The sequence below is a fragment of the Bombina bombina genome, chromosome 7 (assembly GCF_027579735.1).
Source record: "Bombina bombina isolate aBomBom1 chromosome 7, aBomBom1.pri, whole genome shotgun sequence".
In the NCBI taxonomy this organism is placed as follows: domain Eukaryota; kingdom Metazoa; phylum Chordata; class Amphibia; order Anura; family Bombinatoridae; genus Bombina; species Bombina bombina.
The window spans coordinates 317,299,818-317,318,408 of NC_069505.1; the positions used below are offsets into that span (position 1 = coordinate 317,299,818).

The following is an 18,591-nucleotide window of genomic DNA, read 5'->3' on the forward strand; positions in this document are numbered from 1 at the left end:
CTATCTGAATCATGAAAGTTTAATTTTGACTAGACTGTCCCTTTAAGTAACTCACCCTATACACAAAGTATTTGCAGTTAGCGTCCCCATTACATTTTTTCAGCATCCACAGAATTATATCATTAGTAAAAAGGGCTTGTAAAAAAAACCTTCTACATCTGTTTACTGAAACAAAATAGTTCAGACAGACCACAAGGAGAGTCTACAGAACCAGTTACATCCCTTCTACATGAAATACCAAATACTCATCTGTATCCCTCATGTTTAACGGTATCAGATGTTAAGAAATGTGAGTGAAGAATATAATCAGAATACTGCATTTAACAGAAACCCTATTTATGTCACCAAAAACAAAATAATTCAATCATAATCAACCATGCAATAAAAAATAATTGCATCTAGTTATTGATATACGAATGTAACTAGTAAATAATATATTTAAAAGCTGATCAAAGAATACCTCAAATTAGATTTTTTAAATAAGTATTACCTAAAATGTAGATGACATACTGTGCATTAAGATATCTTCTGCAGCGATTGTGTTAACAAATAAAACATTACTTAAATTAATGTCAAGCAAAAAAAGAAAAAAAAGAATTTGCAATCTAATTTAATGCAAGAGAGAAAATCCAGTATGCTGTAATCCTTGTGAAATTAATTTTAAAGGGACATTTTGGTCAAAATAGAAATGCACATAGGTGGATTACATCTTTGTATAGAAAAAAAATTGCAATATACGTACATTGGCAAAAATAGATATGCTCAGCACATCAGCATTTTAAATACTGCAGTTGCTCAAAGTGGCAGTGGGGCTTGTATCATGTCAGCAATTAACAAATTGGGTCATTATCAGATAGTACCAGCACCTTAGGTTCTCTGCGCAAGTGCAGTGTTTAAAATGCTGGTGCACTTTTGAAATAAGTATAGGTTTTGTCAGAAGAATTTTTGCTAATACCTGTGTATTAAAAACATGTTTATATTCAAAAGTTAAATATGTCCATGTGGACTCCAATTTTGGCTGAAATGTCCCTTTAAGTAGTTATTTTTCATCAACATAAAGTCATTAATAAAAATGTATTACATAAAAAAGGGAATGACTAAGGGAAGAGCATATGACTTAGTATCTATAACAAAGCATAGTAATACAACTACTCACACATAACTGCCTGTTCAGATCTCTTTTATTCTGCACTGTGTATAAAAAGTATACTGTATACTGCAGAGCTATTTACTTATGGCTCTAACTAAAATATATATATATATATATATATATATATATATATACATACACACACACATATATATATATATATATATATATATATATATATATATATATATATATATATATATATATACACACATATCTATATAAATACATACATATCAAATACGGTTTTCCTTAAATAGTTAATGTTGATCCAATAAAGTTGATGAGGATCTGCATACACATACTAAGGTATAGCTATAAATGATAGCACACTGTGACTCCATCTAACCACAGGCATTTATTACTGATCGATATGAGGAGGGTGCTTACTCACCGTGTGTGACTGTAGGCTCTGGCTAGCCTCGATCACGGCAGTAAGCGGTACCGTGTCGTCTAGCAACACCTTGTTCACCAGCACCCTCTCCATAAACGCCATCCCTGCAGCACCGAGTTCTACACTGAAGGCCCGGCGGTGGGGGGAGAGGGCGGGGTCAGATGAAGAGGCGTGGTTTCAGTGACAAGGGAGGCGTGGTTAACACGGCTAGTGACGTGAGGGCGGTAACAGGGAAAGGGGGCGTGTACGGAAGGGGACTAAGTAGATTGAGTGCTGGCTGGCTGCGTGGTGCAATCATTTGCATAGAACACTGTGCGCGTGCACGACAATAGTCACCACAAAATCATTTAATACAAATTAATAAAGTGTATTTTTTTTGTTGACGACTATAATCTAATGTTGCATTTGTTTTTCTTGGTGTAAATGAGCTAATAATGACTGAGATGGAAAGATCAATATGCAAATTTTCACAATATTTTGAGGGTTCAAAACCAATTTCCAAATACTGTATAGGTTAGGGATGTTAAAAAGTATGGTATTGCAATATGTTTTATTATGTGTAGTTAACAGGCTTTGCAATATAGTTTTCATTATTTATTTTTACCCTTTTCCTGTATTTTACACTGAAAGTCGTTGGTTTTCAAAATTCTCTATAAAATATTGTCTACAGTTGAAACCCATTTTTTTTATTTCATGATCCAGATACAGCATGTCATTTTAAGCAACTTTCTAATTTACTCCTATTATAACATTTTCTTTGTTCTCTTGGTATCTTTATTTGAAAAGGCAGGAATGTAAAGCTTAGGAGCTGGCCCATTTTTGGTTCAGCACCTGGGTAGCGCTTGCTGATTGATAGCTTAGAAGCCAGCCCATTTTTGGTTCAGCACCACCCTGGGTAGCGCTTTGCAGATTGGCGGCTACATTTAGCCACCAATCCGCAAGTGCTACCTACATTCTGGACCAAAAATGGGCTGGTTCCTAAGCTTAAAGGGACACTAAACCCAAATTTTTTCTTTCATGATTCAGATAGAACATGACGTTTTAAACAACTTTCTAATTTACTCCTATTATCAAATTTTCTTTGTTCTCTTGCTATATTTATTTTAAAAGCAGGAATGTAAACCTTAGCAGCCAGCCCATTTTAGGTTCAGCACCATGGATAGCGCTTGCTTATTGGAGGCTGACATTTACCCACCAATATGCAAGCATAACCCAGGTTCTCAACCAAAAATGGGCCGGCTCCTATGCATCACATTCCTGCTTTTTAAATAAAGATAGCAAGAGAACGAAGAAAAATTGATAATAGGAGTAAATTAGAAAGTTGCTTAAAATGGCATGCTCTATATAAATCATAAAAGAAAAAAAATGGGTTTAGTGTCCCTTTAAGGATTCTACAAAGTCTTGTTTGCACAAAAAAAGAGATATATAGAAATGTATTTAAAACATGGCTGCACCCATTACTTTATAGAGTCTAAAGTACTTTATAGAAAGTAAACCTTTACACTTATATCTTCATTAGTTAAACTACGAATTCATTGCAAAAACACAACTACAAATTATTCTAAGGCTAATTTTTTCTTTGAACAGATAATTATGTCTAGCATCATGCATGCATTTACTGTTTAGAGGGACACAAAACCCAATATTTTTCTTTTGTGATTCAGACAGCATACAATTTAAAAAAAAAAAAGTTTCCAATTTACTTCTATTATCAAATCTGCTTCATTCTCATTGTATTCTTTGTTGAAGAGATATCTAGATAGGTATGGTACATATGTGTGGAGCACTATATAGCAGGAAATAGTGCTGTCGCCTAGTGCTCTAGCAGATATATAACATTCTTGCAAAACTGTTGCAGCTATGTGCATGATCATAAGTTTACGTCCCTGCTTTCCAACATAGGATACACAGAACAAAGAAAATGTGATAATACAATTAAAATGTAAAGTTGTTTAAAATTGCATGGTCTATCTAAATTATGAAATAATTTGTTTGGGTGGATTCATATTCCTTTAAGCATCCCTTTAAATGTTTAGCTTGATATGTTTATCCACTGCAAGCACTAACATTTTACCCACATCAAAGTATGCAACTCGTGGAAAAAATAGCACTTTTTTTAAAAATATGAAAGTATATAAATATTTGTTTAAAGAGATAAAGCAAGTTCACATAAAGAATATGCAGTAGAATTTCTACAACTGGCTACATAATAAAACTATTATAATATTGTATTAAAATAAGTGTTTATAAACCCTAGTCTTTAGAGCACCCACAACAAGCCAGAATTCTAGAAACTCTCTAGCAGAGCACCTGTTAAAAGGATACTAAACCCAAATTTTTTTCTTTCATGATTCAGATAGAACATTCAATTTTAAGCAACTTTCTAATTGACTCCTATTATCAATCTTTCTTCATTCTCTTGCTATCTTTATTTGAAAAAGCAGAAATCTAAGCTAAGGAGCCAGTGTTCTATTGAGAACTCCAATACATCGAAAACTCCAATCTGACATTACTTCCGGTGATTCCACACATCTGATTGGTCCGTGTTTCAGTGAGTGACAGGATCCACAACCAATCAGATGGTAACTGTAATCACCTATCTTCACTATTTTGCCTCCGCCTGGGGGGGTTCAAGGGGGCAAAGCCCCCCTTATAAAGCTCATTCCCCAAGGTTTACTTGGGGTGTATGCCAGATGATCGGCGGTGCACCGCCCAGGACAGGCAAAAACAGATAGTGAAAATAGAAGAGTCACCGGAAGTGATGTCAGATTGGAGTTTGCGGAATTGGAGTTTGACAGAACACCGGCCCCTGGGTAGCTCTTTCTGATTAGTTATTACATTTAGCCACCAAACAGCAAGCGCAACCCAGGTGCTGAAACAAAAATGGTCCGGCTTCTAAGAGACGCGTCATCCTTATGCAAAATCACTTGAAAGCGATGTAGTATATTTTCTGTCTGCTTTTACAGATATCACATGAACATCTCTATGTTAAAAAGGAAGACGTTTTACCTCACAATTTCTTCAGTTTAATATCTACTCCGGACTACCTGGAAAGGACTTAAATACTTAGTAGAAATACCACTTGGGACTTAAGCGGAAACGCCCCTGATCCAAAAAAAACAGCAGCTTGAGACGCACAAATTAGATGTGGAACTAGTGCCGTTTATTGGATCAGCTGCACTTTCAACTCGGGATCAGCAGTGTAAGTCGATAGTCTTAAAATGACATGCTCTAAAAGATTAGATCAGGGGTAGACAAATCTGTTTAAAATTTAGGAGCCACTAATAATATTTAGGAACCAGGCACACTTTTAGGAGCCAGACAATGGTATTTATATATAGATACTGTATATGGAGAATAACCCAAAGAGTTAGTGGCTCCTGGGCTTGTCGAGTCCTAGATTAGATCATGTAATTTTAGGACTATAATGATTAAAGAAACCAAAATAAAGATAGTGATTTGATATCAGAAGTAAATTGTACATTATGAGTAATGAAAATGTAATTTTGGACTTCCATGTATCTTAAACAAATCCATAACTAAAACAGAATTAGTTTTACCTGTCAGCTGGAATGATGTGACTGGTGTGCTCTGCATCTACTGCCTGCACTGGCACTGCACACTCTGTGACACAACAGGGAGGGAGGCAGCCGTAGCCAAGCGCACAAGGTAGGAGCTGTGACCGATACACTCCCAATTTAGTAGTGTACCGCAGGTAGGGTAAGCAAATGGCCACTGCCTCCAGAGGCGTAATACATATATCTCTATCATTATACAAACTATACTGGCCATAGGGTTGGTCTTCAGTTTTTCCAGAGCTACTTTTTACGCCCAGTCCAGCCCTGCTGTCAGCCAATGAAAACTAATACAGAATTCATTGTCGCTGTCAATCACTGAGAACTGATACAGCTGTTCCTTTAACAGTATAACTACAAACACATTCATTCATTTTATGTACATTTTTTATTTAAGTTTATACAATTTAACAATTCATACAAGGAAAGTTTATTTTTCTTCAGGGATTAACACCTTAACTGTCCCTTCCATAACTGTTTTTCCACTTTCAGTTATACATGATACAGCAATATATGCCAAATACTTCTTTATGGCTTGTACCTCTGCTTTCGCTATAACCTTCTCGCCCGTATGTAATGGTGCAGGGAAGCGGATTTCCTGAGAAAGAAGCACACAGCCTCTCCCAGGCATTTTAGTACCCAATACAGCCGACACAAGCCCATTGAGAAGAACTCCGTGAACAATAATTTTTCCAAACCTTGTACTTTTAGCAAAGCCTTCATCTAGATGCAATGGGTTTGTATCCCCAGTCAGTTCAGAGAAAATTTTGACATCATTTTGTGTGAAAATCTTTGAGAGCTCAGCATGGTCTCCAACCTGAATGTGTAAATGTTTCTCAGACAATAGGTTTGGAAAGGGCCATGGCTTTGTGATTACCCAGAATTCTCGTCTCCGGGAAACCGCTTGTTGAAACAGACATTTTGAAAGCATACTGAATTTCAGCATTGTCCAGAAGATGAATATTTAGTCCAGAATCAGTTCTCTGCTGTTTCCAGCCAACGCCAACAGAAAAGGAGATGTCTGTAGAGACAAAGAATTTACAGTAAATTTACATCACCATTGTAATAGGTTTTAAATTAAACATTTAAATATATGAAGCCTATATTTGTTATTCACTCACAACCAAGAAACACATATACTGAGCAGAGCCTAAGCTCAACATATCTGATGTAGGATTGCAAACCTGTGGTAAGAGTGTCTAAAAATCTTTAAGGTCCATAAAAGTGATGGAAATCCTAGCATTTTTGCATCACTAGGACTTACCAGTGCAACCAATAAAGGGGACTTTCAGTCATGAAGTCTAAAATACTTTGAGCTGAAACTTCCTTTGTCTGCAGCGAATGGCGCATTGAGTGGCTCAGGCCGCCCACGGCAGAAAGCTATTTTTCAGTGAGGTGATCTTAGCCAATAGCGTGCTAGCTATACGGCATAATGCCAGCTGGACCACGCAGCTATTGGGCAAGAGGTGGAAACGTCACCTCATTGAAAAAATAGTGTTCTGCTGGTGGCGGCCTGACAAAGTAAGAAGTAGATTTTTTTTTTTCTGCTGAATTGAAATTTCTTCCATTCCCCTGGCCACTATATTGTGTGATAGCCTTCAACAAATCACAGACTAATATGTGTTCACTGTGAACTCTTGCACATACTCAGCAGGGGCTGGTGCCTCCGATAGTGTGTATATTAAAAAAAAATAATAATAATAATAATTTAGTAATGGAAGTAAATTGGAAACTTTTTATTTTAAAATGTGTGTTCTATCTGAAGCATGAAAGAAAAACATTCGGCTAGTTGTGCGAGTTAGGGTTAAAAAGCAGCGTTGGACGGTCCCAACGCTGCTTTTTAACGCCCGCTGGTATTACGAGTGTTGCAGGTACAGGTGTACAGCTCACTTTTTTGGCCAGACTTGAAAATACCGCAAATCCACTTACGTCAATTGCGTATCCTATTTTTTCAATGGGACTTGCATAGCGCCGGTATTACAAGTCTGACAAAAAGTGAGCGGTGCAGCCTCTCCTGTCAAGCCTGGTACCGCATTTTAAAGTCAGTAGTTAAGAGTTTTACACTACAACGCCGTAGCATAAAACTCTTAACTAAAGTGCTAAAAAGTACACTAACACCCATAAACTACCTATTAACCCCTAAACCAAGGCCCTCCCACATCGCAAACACTAAAATCATTTTTTTAACCCCTAATCTGCCGAACCGGACATCGCCGCCACTCTAATAAACATATTAACCCCTAAACCACCGCACTCCCGCATCGCAAACACTATTTAAATATTATTAACCCCTAATCTGCTGACCCTAACATTGCCGACACCTACCTACATTTATTAACCCCTAATCTGCCGCCCCCAACGTCGCCGCCACTATATTAAATGTATTAACCCCTAAACCTAAGTCTAACCCTAACCCCCCCTAACTTAAATATAATTACAATAAATCTAAATAAAATTACTACAATTCACTAAATTATTCCTATTTAAAACTAAATACTTACCTATAAAATAAACCCTAAGCTAGCTACAATATAACTAATAGTTACATTGTAGCTAGCTTAGGGTTTATTTTTATTTTACAGGCAACTTTGTATTTATTTTAACTAGGTACAATAGTTATTAAATAGTTATTAACTATTTAATAACTTCCTAGTTAAAATAAAGACAAATTTACCTGTAAAATAAAACCTAAACTAAGTTACAATTACACCTAACACTAATCTATAATTAAATTAATTACCTAAACTAAATACAATTAAAGGGCCATAATACCCAAATGTTTAAACACTTGAAAGTGATGCAGCATAGTTGTAAAAAGCTGACTAGAAAATATCACCTGAACATCTCTATGTAAAAAAGAAAGATATTTTACCTCAAAAGTTTCTCAGTAGCCACATCCCATTGTAAAGGACTTCTAAGCAGCATATCAGTATGTCTGTCCCGGGACAGCGGAAGGAGCGAGCTTACGTGCACTCTCATCTTATTTCCCTATTCAGTTTAAAGGAAGTTTGCTATGAAATCTCATGAGGTCACAGTAAAAGAGTTCATGACCACAGCACTGCTGATGCTGATTGGCTGCTGTTCATTTCTTCATTTTTTATTTTTTTTTACCTGCAGCTGGGCTGCAACTGAGTATAACTTTTTACACAGAACTTATTCTGCTCAGCTGAGGAGATTGTGAGATTTTTACATTGAGATGCTCAGGTGATATTTTCCTGTCAGCTTTTTACAGTTATACTGCATCAGTTTCAAGTGATTTAGCATATGAGTATTATGTCCCTTTAATTACAATTTAAAAAGTCTAAAGTACGAAAAAAAACAAACACTAAATTACAGAAAATAATAAAATAATTACAAGATTTTTAAACTAATTACACCTACTCTAATCCCCCTAACAAAATAAAAAAGCCCCCCCAAAATAAAAAAGCCCTACCCTACACTAAAATTACAAATAGCCCTTAAAAAGGGCCTTTTGTGGTTCATTGCCCCAAAGTAATCAGCTCTTTTGCCTGTAAAAAAAATTACAAATACCCCCCCCAACATTAAAACCCACCACCCACGGGGGCGTGTCCGAGCCGTGTTCTGGATAGGACGCATTTTCTGTGGGCTCCAGAGGAATCTTTAATAATCCGCCGGTTATTATCTTTAATCAGCAAGAACAAGTACATATTGTACAAAAAACCCACAGTACTGGTTATTGTGACTCTATATCCTTCTATTTCTGACAGTTTTCATGATACTGGAGGCCCAGATCGGAGCTTAAAGGCCTACTACCCCTAGGTAATTACCTCCCCCCCGGGTAGAGCTGGGTGATCAGTGCTGTTGGAGTATCCTGACTTACTGAGTCTCTACGATCCATACCACTAACAGGACTGTGAGCTGACAAGTTTTTTTTCTTTACAAATATCCTACTCTGACGGGCCCTCAAGAAGGGTGAAGAAATACAATATGGCGGGAGAGAACTGCCTAATGCTCTTGGAGGACATGCCGTCAAAACTTGCATCCCTTATGTACAGGCTCATGGAGTCTGCACCTTACGACAACCTGATGGGTCGACTACACCTGGCAGAGAAGGATACGGGGCTTCAGATGGAGGAGCCTGCAACTATATTAGCGGAGCTGAAAACAAAACATTTCTTTAGCCCGGGTGCCGCAGCTTGTGTCGGAACTCCACAACCCGTCTTCAATAAAGAAAGCCCCGGCGGCCTGCTTGATGAGGATTACCAATTTCTGCAACCCGTTCCAAACAAGGAACTCTTTTACACATCTATTCCTCAGCCAATCGCTAACGCTGTGAGCACCTCAAATAACTATCAGACTGATCTGCAATGTCAATTACCCGATTGCCCAGTTTCTCCGTTCACTAACCTGACTGGAGGATTCATCACCGCACCATGTGGACTTGCTGACTAACATGGGAAAAAACATTTGTACTCCCCCGTTGCAGGTCGATGGAGACACAGATACATTGATTCTATTATACTCTGCATACCAGGCGACCAGCGGGGGCATAAAACCACCCGGTGAAGGACTGATAGCCGTCAGATCAATTACATGTATGTCTGGGAGATACTTTCCCAATCACAAAAGTATACAGCGTTCTCATCGCACTTTGGCGGAGCTGACTCAGAAATGCATGAGTTTCGATACGGGATGAGGGGTCTGCTGAAAGAGAAGTGCTAACCTGCCATATTATATAAACTAATGACACTGTTTGCAAGATATGTTCACGAGTTTATCTGCTTGTTTTCTGTTTTAATATTTTCATGTGGCAATGTTATTAAGTTAAGGGGTGGTTTTGTATTACAAGGGAACATAATCTGAATATACTGTTAATTTTCCCCTCAGACATTATGAGCGGATGAGTAACTACTAACAAGAGGAGACGGTAAGCTTTATAGTTTAATTGAAAAACAATGCCTTTTCTATGTTATTGGCGCCCGGGCTGTTCACATTTCTCAGAGCCCCGCGGGTGGGGATCTTAGCATCAAACCCCCAGCTGTATTCAGGGCCTTGCCCTCTCCTCCCCTTCTTAATGGACAGTGTTGAGTTCTGTTTACAGTCTCTTGCAGAGAATTGAATTACAGTATATACGGTAGTGATGCCGCAGGTTATGCTCACTTTGTCTTATGTCTACAGAAAATAATTCTGCTCTGTAATAGAGGCTTAGTTCCCACCCCCCCATAGCCCTCTATGACAATCTCCCTATGAGGTCCTGTCGGATATAACTCCAGTCATGCTTATACTACAACAAAAATCAACCATCCTCACTAATAATACACCTTATTTTACATTTTCCTGTTGATATAATTAGGCAACTGCAGCTTTATTATTAAGTGATTTAAGCATACTTTTATGCAGATGCAATCTCTTCATATGTATATTCTCACACATGTTTAACGTCACCCCAAGCCACATAATATCCAAATACTAATGGTCCAAGTGAAATCTGAATTCATTTATAACAGGGAGAAACTTATTGTTACAACTGTTTACTTATTTTTAGTTTCACTTAAGTTACATGTTCAATATAAACCCCTGGACTTTTATCAAGATAATAGACAAGGTCCAAGAGTGGCCTGCACTAGTGCTTTTAGGGGCTGAAAAATGAGGATTATCATTATTCTTGTATATCAAATGATTGCGGTATTATATGATCTGTACACATATCTTTTTCCTCAATAAAAATGTTTAAATAAAAAAAAAAAAAAAAACACCACCCACATAACCAACCCTACTCTAAAACCCACCCAATCTCCCCTTAAAAAAACCTAACACTAACCCCTTGAAGATCACCCTACCGTGAGACGTCTTCACCCAACCGAGCAGAAGTGGTCCTCCAGACGGGCAGAAGTCTTCATCCAAGCTGGGCAGAAGAGGTCCTCCAGACGGCATCTTCTAACTTCATCCATCCGGCGCGGAGCGGCTCCATCTTCAAGACATCCGACGCGGAGCATCCGCTTCTTCCGGCGACTAAAGACGAATGAAGGTTCCTTTAAGTTTTTTAAATTGTAATTAATTGTATTTAGTTTAGGTAATTAATTTAATTATAGTGTAGTGTTAGGTGTAATTGTAACTTAGTTTAGGTTTTATTTTACAGGTACATTTGTCTTTATTTTAACTAGGAAGATATTAAATAGTTAATAACTACAGGGAGTGCAGAATTATTAGGCAAGTTTTATTTTTGAGGATTAATTTTATTATTGAACAACAACCATGTTCTCAATGAACCCAAAAAAACTCATTAATATCAAAGCTGAATAGTTTTGGAAGTAGTTTTTAGTTTGTTTTTAGTTATAGCTATTTTAGGGGGATATCTGTGTGTGCAGGTGACTATTACTGTGCATAATTATTAGGCAACTTAACAAAAAACAAATATATACCCATTTCAATTATTTATTTTTACCAGTGAAACCAATATAACATCTCAACTTTCACAAATATACATTTCTGACATTCAAAAACAAACCAAAAACAAATCAGTGACCAATATAGCCACCTTTCTTTGCAAGGACACTCAAAAGCCTGCCATCCATGGATTCTGTCAGTGTTTTGATCTGTTCACCATCAACATTGTGTGCAGCAGCAACCACAGCCTCCCAGACACTGTTCAGAGAGGTGTACTGTTTTCCCTCCTTGTAAATCTCACATTTGATGATGGACCACAGGTTCTCAATGGGGTTCAGATCAGGTGAACAAGGAGGCCATGTCATTAGATTTTCTTCTTTTATACCCTTTCTTGCCAGCCACGCTGTGGAGTACTTGGACGCGTGAAATGGAGCATTGTCCTGCATCCATGTTTTTCTTGAAGGATGCAGACTTCTTCCTGTACCACTGCTTGAAGAAGATGTCTTCCAGAAACTGGCAGTAGGACTGGGAGTTGAGCTTGACTCCATCCTCAACCCGAAAAGGCCCTACAAGCTCATCTTTGATGATACCAGCCCAAACCAGTACTCCACCTCCACCTTTCTGGCGTCTGAGTCGGACTGGAGCTCCCTGCTCTTTACCAATCCAGCCACGGGCCCATCCATCTGGCCCATCAAGACTCACTCTCATTTCATCAGTCCATAAAACCTTAGAAAAATCAGTCTTGAGATATTTCTTGGCCCAGTCTTGACGTTTCAGCTTGTGTGTCTTGTTCAGTGGTGGTCGTCTTTCAGCCTTTCTTACCTTGGCCATGTCTCTGAGTATTGCACACCTTGTGCTTTTGGGCACTCCAGTGATGTTGCAGCTCTGAAATATGGCCAAACTGGTGGCAAGTGGCATCTTGGCAGCTGCACGCTTGACTTTTCTCAGTTCATGGGCAGTTATTTTGCACCTTGCTTTTTCCACACGCTTCTTGCGACCCTGTTGACTATTTTGAATGAAACGCTTGATTTTTACGTTGATCATGCTTCAGAAGCTTTGCAATTTTAAGAGTGCTGCATCCCTCTGCAAGATATCTCACTATTTTTGACTTTTCTCAGCCTGTCAAGTCCTTCTTTTGACCCATTTTGCCAAAGGAAAGGAAGTTGCCTAATAATTATGCACACCTTATATAGGGTGTTGATGTCATTAGACCACACCCCTTCTCATTACAGAGATGCACATCACCTAATATGCTTAATTGGTAGTAGGCTTTCGAGCCTATACAGCTTGGAGTAAGACAACATGCATAAAGAGGATGATGTGATCAAAATACTCATTTGCCTAATAATTCTGCACTCCCTGTATTTAATAACTATTGTACCTAGTTAAAATAAATACAAACTTGCCTGTAAAATAAAAATAAACCCTAAACTAGCTACAATGTAACTATTAGTTATATTGTAGCTAGCTTAGGGTTTATTTTATAGGTAAGTATTTAGTTTTAAATAGGAATAATTTAGTGAATTGTATTAATATTATTTTGATTTATTTTAATTATATTATATATTATATTATTAAAATTATATGTCTGCAATGTTGGGGGCGGCAGATTAGGGGTTCATAAGTATAATGTAGGTTGCGGCGGTGTACGGAGCGGCAGATTAGGGGTTAATAATATAATGCAGGTGTCGGCGATGTAGGGGGCGGCAGATTAGGGTTTAATAAGTGTAATATTAGGGGTGTTTAGACTCGGGGTTCATGTTAGGGTGTTAGGTGTAGACATAAAAAGTATTTCCCCATAGGAATCAATGGGGCTGCGTTAGAAGCTGAACGCTGCTTTTTTTTTCCAGCCGGCTCTCCCCCATTGATTCCTATGGAGAAATCGTGCACAAGCACATTACACCAGCTCACCACTGACTTAAGCAGCGCTGGTATTGAGGTAAGATGTGGAGCAAAATTTTGCTCTTTGCTCACTTTTTTTGCGGTTAACTCCGGGTTTCTAAAAACCCGTAATACCAGTGCTGTCTGCAAGTGAGCGTGAGCTTAAACTGCTCGTTAGCACCGCATCCTTGTTAAAGCAAAACTCGTAATCTAGGTGTTTGACTTTAGTGACCCTTTAAAGGGATATGAAACCCATTTTTTTTTGTCCATTTATTCAGATAGAGGAAACAATATCAAAAAAAGTTTTAGATTTACTCAAATTTACTTTCTTCTCATGGTATTTTTGTTGAAGAGAATTCCTTGGTAGCGTGCATGTGTTTGGAGAACATGTAAATTGGGATAGATATATATATATATATATATATATATATATATATATAAATATAACTGGAAGAGTGAGTAAACTGCACAGCGCTGCACCCTAGTTTGTATAAGTAATCAGGTGGATAAAAATAATAATAATCTGGCACCCACAGAGAATTATTGTGCACGATGTATACACTTATAGTTCTATACAATGCGATTCCCACCATACATAATTCTTATGTTATAAAATAAAAAACCGGATATACACTGTAGCAACCATTTGAATGTAAGTGGAAGTGTACTCCGTATACCACTGTTACTTGATTAATGTACTCCGTATACCGCTGTTACTTGGTTATGTTAAATACAAAGTAATTGCCGTTACGTGCTGAAATTATGTGAAGAGGCACTCAAATTGTACTTATGATAATATATACAATTGTGACATAAAAGTAATCCGAGGCAATAGTAAGCAGTAATTAATAGTAATAGTAAGACCGCCTCTGATGAAGAAGTCACTTTAGACTTTGAAACGCGTCAGGCTCCTTGGGTGTTGAATTCGGCTGTTCCCGGCATTTTAAAACGTACTGTATCAAACTGCGTCTCTGTGGCACATTGTTTTAACACTTATATTTTGCAGCTACGATACCTCATATTGATTGAGGATACACTTGTGAGTACCTCTATTTTACTTTAAATAAATTTGGTTCATTTTTTACGGAGTTACACTATGTGCGGTTCTTTCTTGTCCCCATTACATTAACGCACGGGAGAGAGGAAGAGGGAAAGAACTACCGCTGGACTCAGACGGGCAGAGGAAACGAAGCTTCTGTTCACAACGAACAAGAGGGCTTGTATCTGCCTGAGGGAGACGCTTCCAACCTTAACTACCTCATATGATTGAGGGTTCAGAAGTAAGTAGACTGTGAGACAGAATTAGGATATGAATCGTTGAGTCTCCTTGCTGCATACATTTATATATACAGGAATTTTCTTGAACTGGTTATTTCCAAAACGGACATATATTTCAACTACCCAGTATTTCTACTTCCATTTTTAAATATCGTAGTGATTCATTGTAATAATGTTCAGCCTACATATGGACTATTCACTATAAATCTTTAGTCACAGTATATTGTATCCACAGATTAGACTCATTATTTAGCTCAACATACCTTTTTTTTGCTATACCATTTTTTGCTCTATATGCTACATGCAACTTTGTGCTAATTACTGCTTACTATTGCCTCGGATTACTTTTATGTCACAATTGTATATATTATCATAAGTACAATTTGAGTGCCTCTTCACATAATTTCAGCACGTAACGGCAATTACTTTGTATTTAACATAACCAAGTAACAGCGGTATACGGAGTACATTAATCAAGTAACAGTGGTATACGGAGTACACTTCCACTTACATTCAAATGGTTGCTACAGTGTATATCCGGTTTTTTATTTTATAACATAAGGATTATGTATGGTGGGAATCGCATTGTATAGAACTATAAGTGTATACATTGTGCACAATAATTCTCTGTGGGGGTGCCAGATTATTATTACTATTATTATTTTTATCCACCTGATTACTTATACAAACTAGGGTGCAGCGCTGTGCAGTTTACTCACTCTTCCAGTTATTTCATTATTCTGTGTGTAGATATTAGAGGGTAATTTCTACACACCTTTTGGGTTTACTCCAGCAGCTCCTCCCTTAATCCTTTGAGCGACTACCCAGCGCCTCCAGTCTAGTTTTTACTTCCAGTATTTACTACACTTACATACTTATATATATATATATATATGTATGCACACACACATCTTTATAGATGTATATAGGATGTGTATATATATGTGTGTGTGTGTGTGTGTGTGTGTGTGTGTGTGTGTGTATCTCTATGGTAAAGCCCTTTCCCTGCCTTTTTTTCCTAACAGCTGAGATCTCATATCTTTGAGCCCTTATACCCTTTGTGTGCAATATTTTTTTTTAATCATTTTATTAGATAGTATTATTACGAGTGTAACTGTACTTTGTAATGTATTCTTTTATGTGTTTTGTGCAACTTTTCAGTTTTGTAAAACAGTTAACCTGAGCTCTGAAGTTGCGGTAATCATTCTAGCGTAAATCACGATTGCACTTAAGTGATCGCTTTAACTTTCCACTCATAATACCAGCGGTAAGCACGAGAGAATAAACCCCTTATCGCTCGCTCACGTTTGCGCTCCACTCGTAATCTGACCCCAAGTGTTTAACCCCTACAAAGGGACTGAATGCATAGCTAAAGTCAGGTCAAGAGCGACAATACGCTACTGGGAGCTAGCAGAATGATGAGAGGCATATGTATGTAGCCACAAATACCCAGCTAGCTCACAGTATGCATTAGTGCTCCTGAGCCAACCTAGGCATGCTTTTCAACAAAGGATACCAGGAGAACAACGTCAATTTGCTAACAGAATTAAATGGAAAAGTCTCTTAAAATTGCATCAAAGATTCATTTTGACTTTCAAGTCTCGTTTTTTTATATGCCGGAAAAAACAATTCAATCACTATTACAAACTTCACACACTAATTACATTTTATATTTTTATTTTAAGTTTTACCTGTATAATTCGAAAGGCACACTTGCGGTTTTGGTAATGGTGGAGAAGTGTTAAAGAAGACCACAGTTTCACAAGGCCGCTGCAAACAGAAAAGTTAGAGTACAGGGTTTGAAAACAATCCGTACAAATTTTTTTTTTTTTTTAAAATTAAATAAAATTTGAACTTAAAGGGACATGAAACCCAAAAAATTTCTTTCGTGATTCAGTTAGAGAATACAATTTCAAACAACTTTCTAATTTACTTCTATTATCTAATTTGTTTAATTCTAGAAGGAGCAGCAATGCACTACTGGTTTCTAACCGAACACATAGGTGAGCCAATAACAGTCGTTATATATCTGCAGGCACTAATAAGAAGCTAGAACCTAGGTTCATTGCTGCTCCTGAGCTTGTCAAGATAAACCTTGCAGCAAAGGATAACAAGAGAAGGAAGCAAATTAAATAATAGAAGTAAATTGGAAAGTTGTTTAAAATTGTATGCTCTGTCTGAATCATGAAAGAACAATTTTGGGTTTCATGTCCCTTTAAACATAAAATTATCAGGAAGAAAAAAGAGAAACAAAGGGAAAATAAACAAAAAAACTAAATTATGTTTACAAAAGCGAATAAACATGAAAAAGTTCAGGCCTGCCCTTTGGAAAGGGCGAGAGTGGCACCCCCCCTCTGGTCATCAGAGAATAGAAGAATGTGCAATGCACATTCTGTATTTAGTTTATGAAGAAGAGTTTATGGTATCGGCAGGTGTAATTTAAAGTGTTAATTCTTTAAATCGGACACACGGAATGTTGGGACAGGACAGGGCTGAGAGGCCCCACAAATTTGTCTTGCCCAGGGAAAGCTAAAGATGGCCCTGATGCTGTTTAAAGGGACAGTCAACTTAATTTTTATAGAAACTTGTAATATATAGAAGTTTGTAGCATATATGGACTCAATTGTATAGGGCATTTATACATGATCGTGTACAGCTTTTGTTCATGTTTTAAAAAACTAAAAGGGACATTTGTAGTGCACAATTACAGGTTTTTACAATTTTAATTTTATGTTACCCAAACTTTAACTCTATGTGCTCAGATTTCACCCTGTAATTGGTGGGATTATGCGACTGCTGCTGTGAATTGGCCAGTGGCTGTTTGCTGCTCAGGACCAGCAGTTCTCTGCGACTCCCAAATTGGACTTTATTTATACATGTGTTTAACCCCTTGTATGGCACAAATTACATCTTCCCAGGCACAATTCACACCACCGCCAACTCTCTGAGCAGACACTGAAATGCACCCATGCACATTTCAATTTTTACCTTTCCATCCCTTTAAAGGGACATAAAACTAAAATAATTTGAACATACAATTTTAAACAGCTTTCAAATTTACTTCTAGTATCAAATTTTCTTTTTTTTCTTGCTATTCTTTGTTGAAAAGAAGAGATATAAGCTCCGGAATCTGCACTTGTCTGCAGCATTTTTGCAACAATGTTATATATTAGCTGGAGCACTAGATGGCAGCACTATTTCCTGTCATGTAGTGCTTCAGGTATGTGCACGCTACCTATCTATCGGCTAGATTTAGAGTTGGGCGGTAGCCGTGAAAACCAGCGTTAGAGGCTCCTAACGCTGGTTTTTACCGCCCTCTGGTATTTGGAGTCAGTCATTAAAGGGTCTAACGCTCACTTTCCAGCCGCGACTTTTCCATACCGCAGATCCCCTTACGTCAATTGCGTATCCTATCTTTTCAATGGGATCTTTCTAACGCTGGTATTTAGAGTCGTGGCTGAAGTGAGCGTTAGAAATCTAACGACCAAACTCCAGCCGCAGAAAAAAGTCAGTAGTTAAGAGCTTTCTGGGCTAACGCCGGTTTATAAAGCTCTTAACTACTGTGCTCTAAAGTACACTAACACCCATAAACTACCTATGTACCCCTAAACCGAGGCCCCCCCACATCGCCGCCACTCGATTACATTTTTTTAACCCCTAATCTGCCGACCGCCACCTACGTTATCCTTATGTACCCCTAATCTGCTGCCCCTAACACCGCCGACCCCTATATTATATTTATTAACCCCTAACCTGCCCCCCACAACGTCGCCGCCAGCTACCTACAATAATTAACCCCTAATCTGCCGACCGCAAAGCACCGCCACCTACGTTATCCTTATGTACCCCTAATCTGCTGCCCCTAACACCGCCGACCCCTATATTATATTTATTAACCCCTAATCTGCCCCCCTCAACGTCGCCTCCACCTGCCTACACTTATTAACCCCTAATCTGCCGAGCGG

At 37.9% G+C, this 18,591-nt stretch overlaps 2 protein-coding genes across 10 annotated transcripts in view; both read right to left on the reverse strand.

The window, feature by feature from the left end:
- The window catches only part of PXK (PX domain containing serine/threonine kinase like), a 274,909-nt gene extending 273,210 nt beyond the window's left edge, over positions 1 to 1,699 (reverse strand). For all 5 annotated transcript variants that reach the window (XM_053720959.1, XM_053720958.1, XM_053720962.1 and 2 more), the window contains exon 1: positions 1,545 to 1,699. In XM_053720959.1, coding sequence (XP_053576934.1) covers positions 1,545 to 1,646 — 102 coding nt within the window. In that variant the 5' untranslated portion in view covers positions 1,647 to 1,699. The remainder of the gene's footprint in view (positions 1 to 1,544) is intronic.
- A 3,789-nt stretch (positions 1,700 to 5,488) lies between these two features.
- The window catches only part of LOC128666390 (ribonuclease P protein subunit p14), a 53,088-nt gene continuing 39,985 nt past the window's right edge, over positions 5,489 to 18,591 (reverse strand). For 3 of the 5 annotated variants that reach the window (XM_053720967.1, XM_053720968.1, XM_053720966.1), the window contains exons 6-7: positions 16,318 to 16,396; positions 5,942 to 6,140 (exon numbers count right to left, since the gene is read on the reverse strand). In XM_053720967.1, coding sequence (XP_053576942.1) covers positions 6,084 to 6,140; positions 16,318 to 16,396 — 136 coding nt within the window. In that variant the 3' untranslated portion in view covers positions 5,942 to 6,083. Of the gene's footprint in view, positions 6,141 to 10,920; positions 11,066 to 16,317; positions 16,397 to 18,591 lie in introns of those variants that run through there. The other 2 variants (XM_053720964.1, XM_053720965.1) reach the window with 2 other exon arrangements.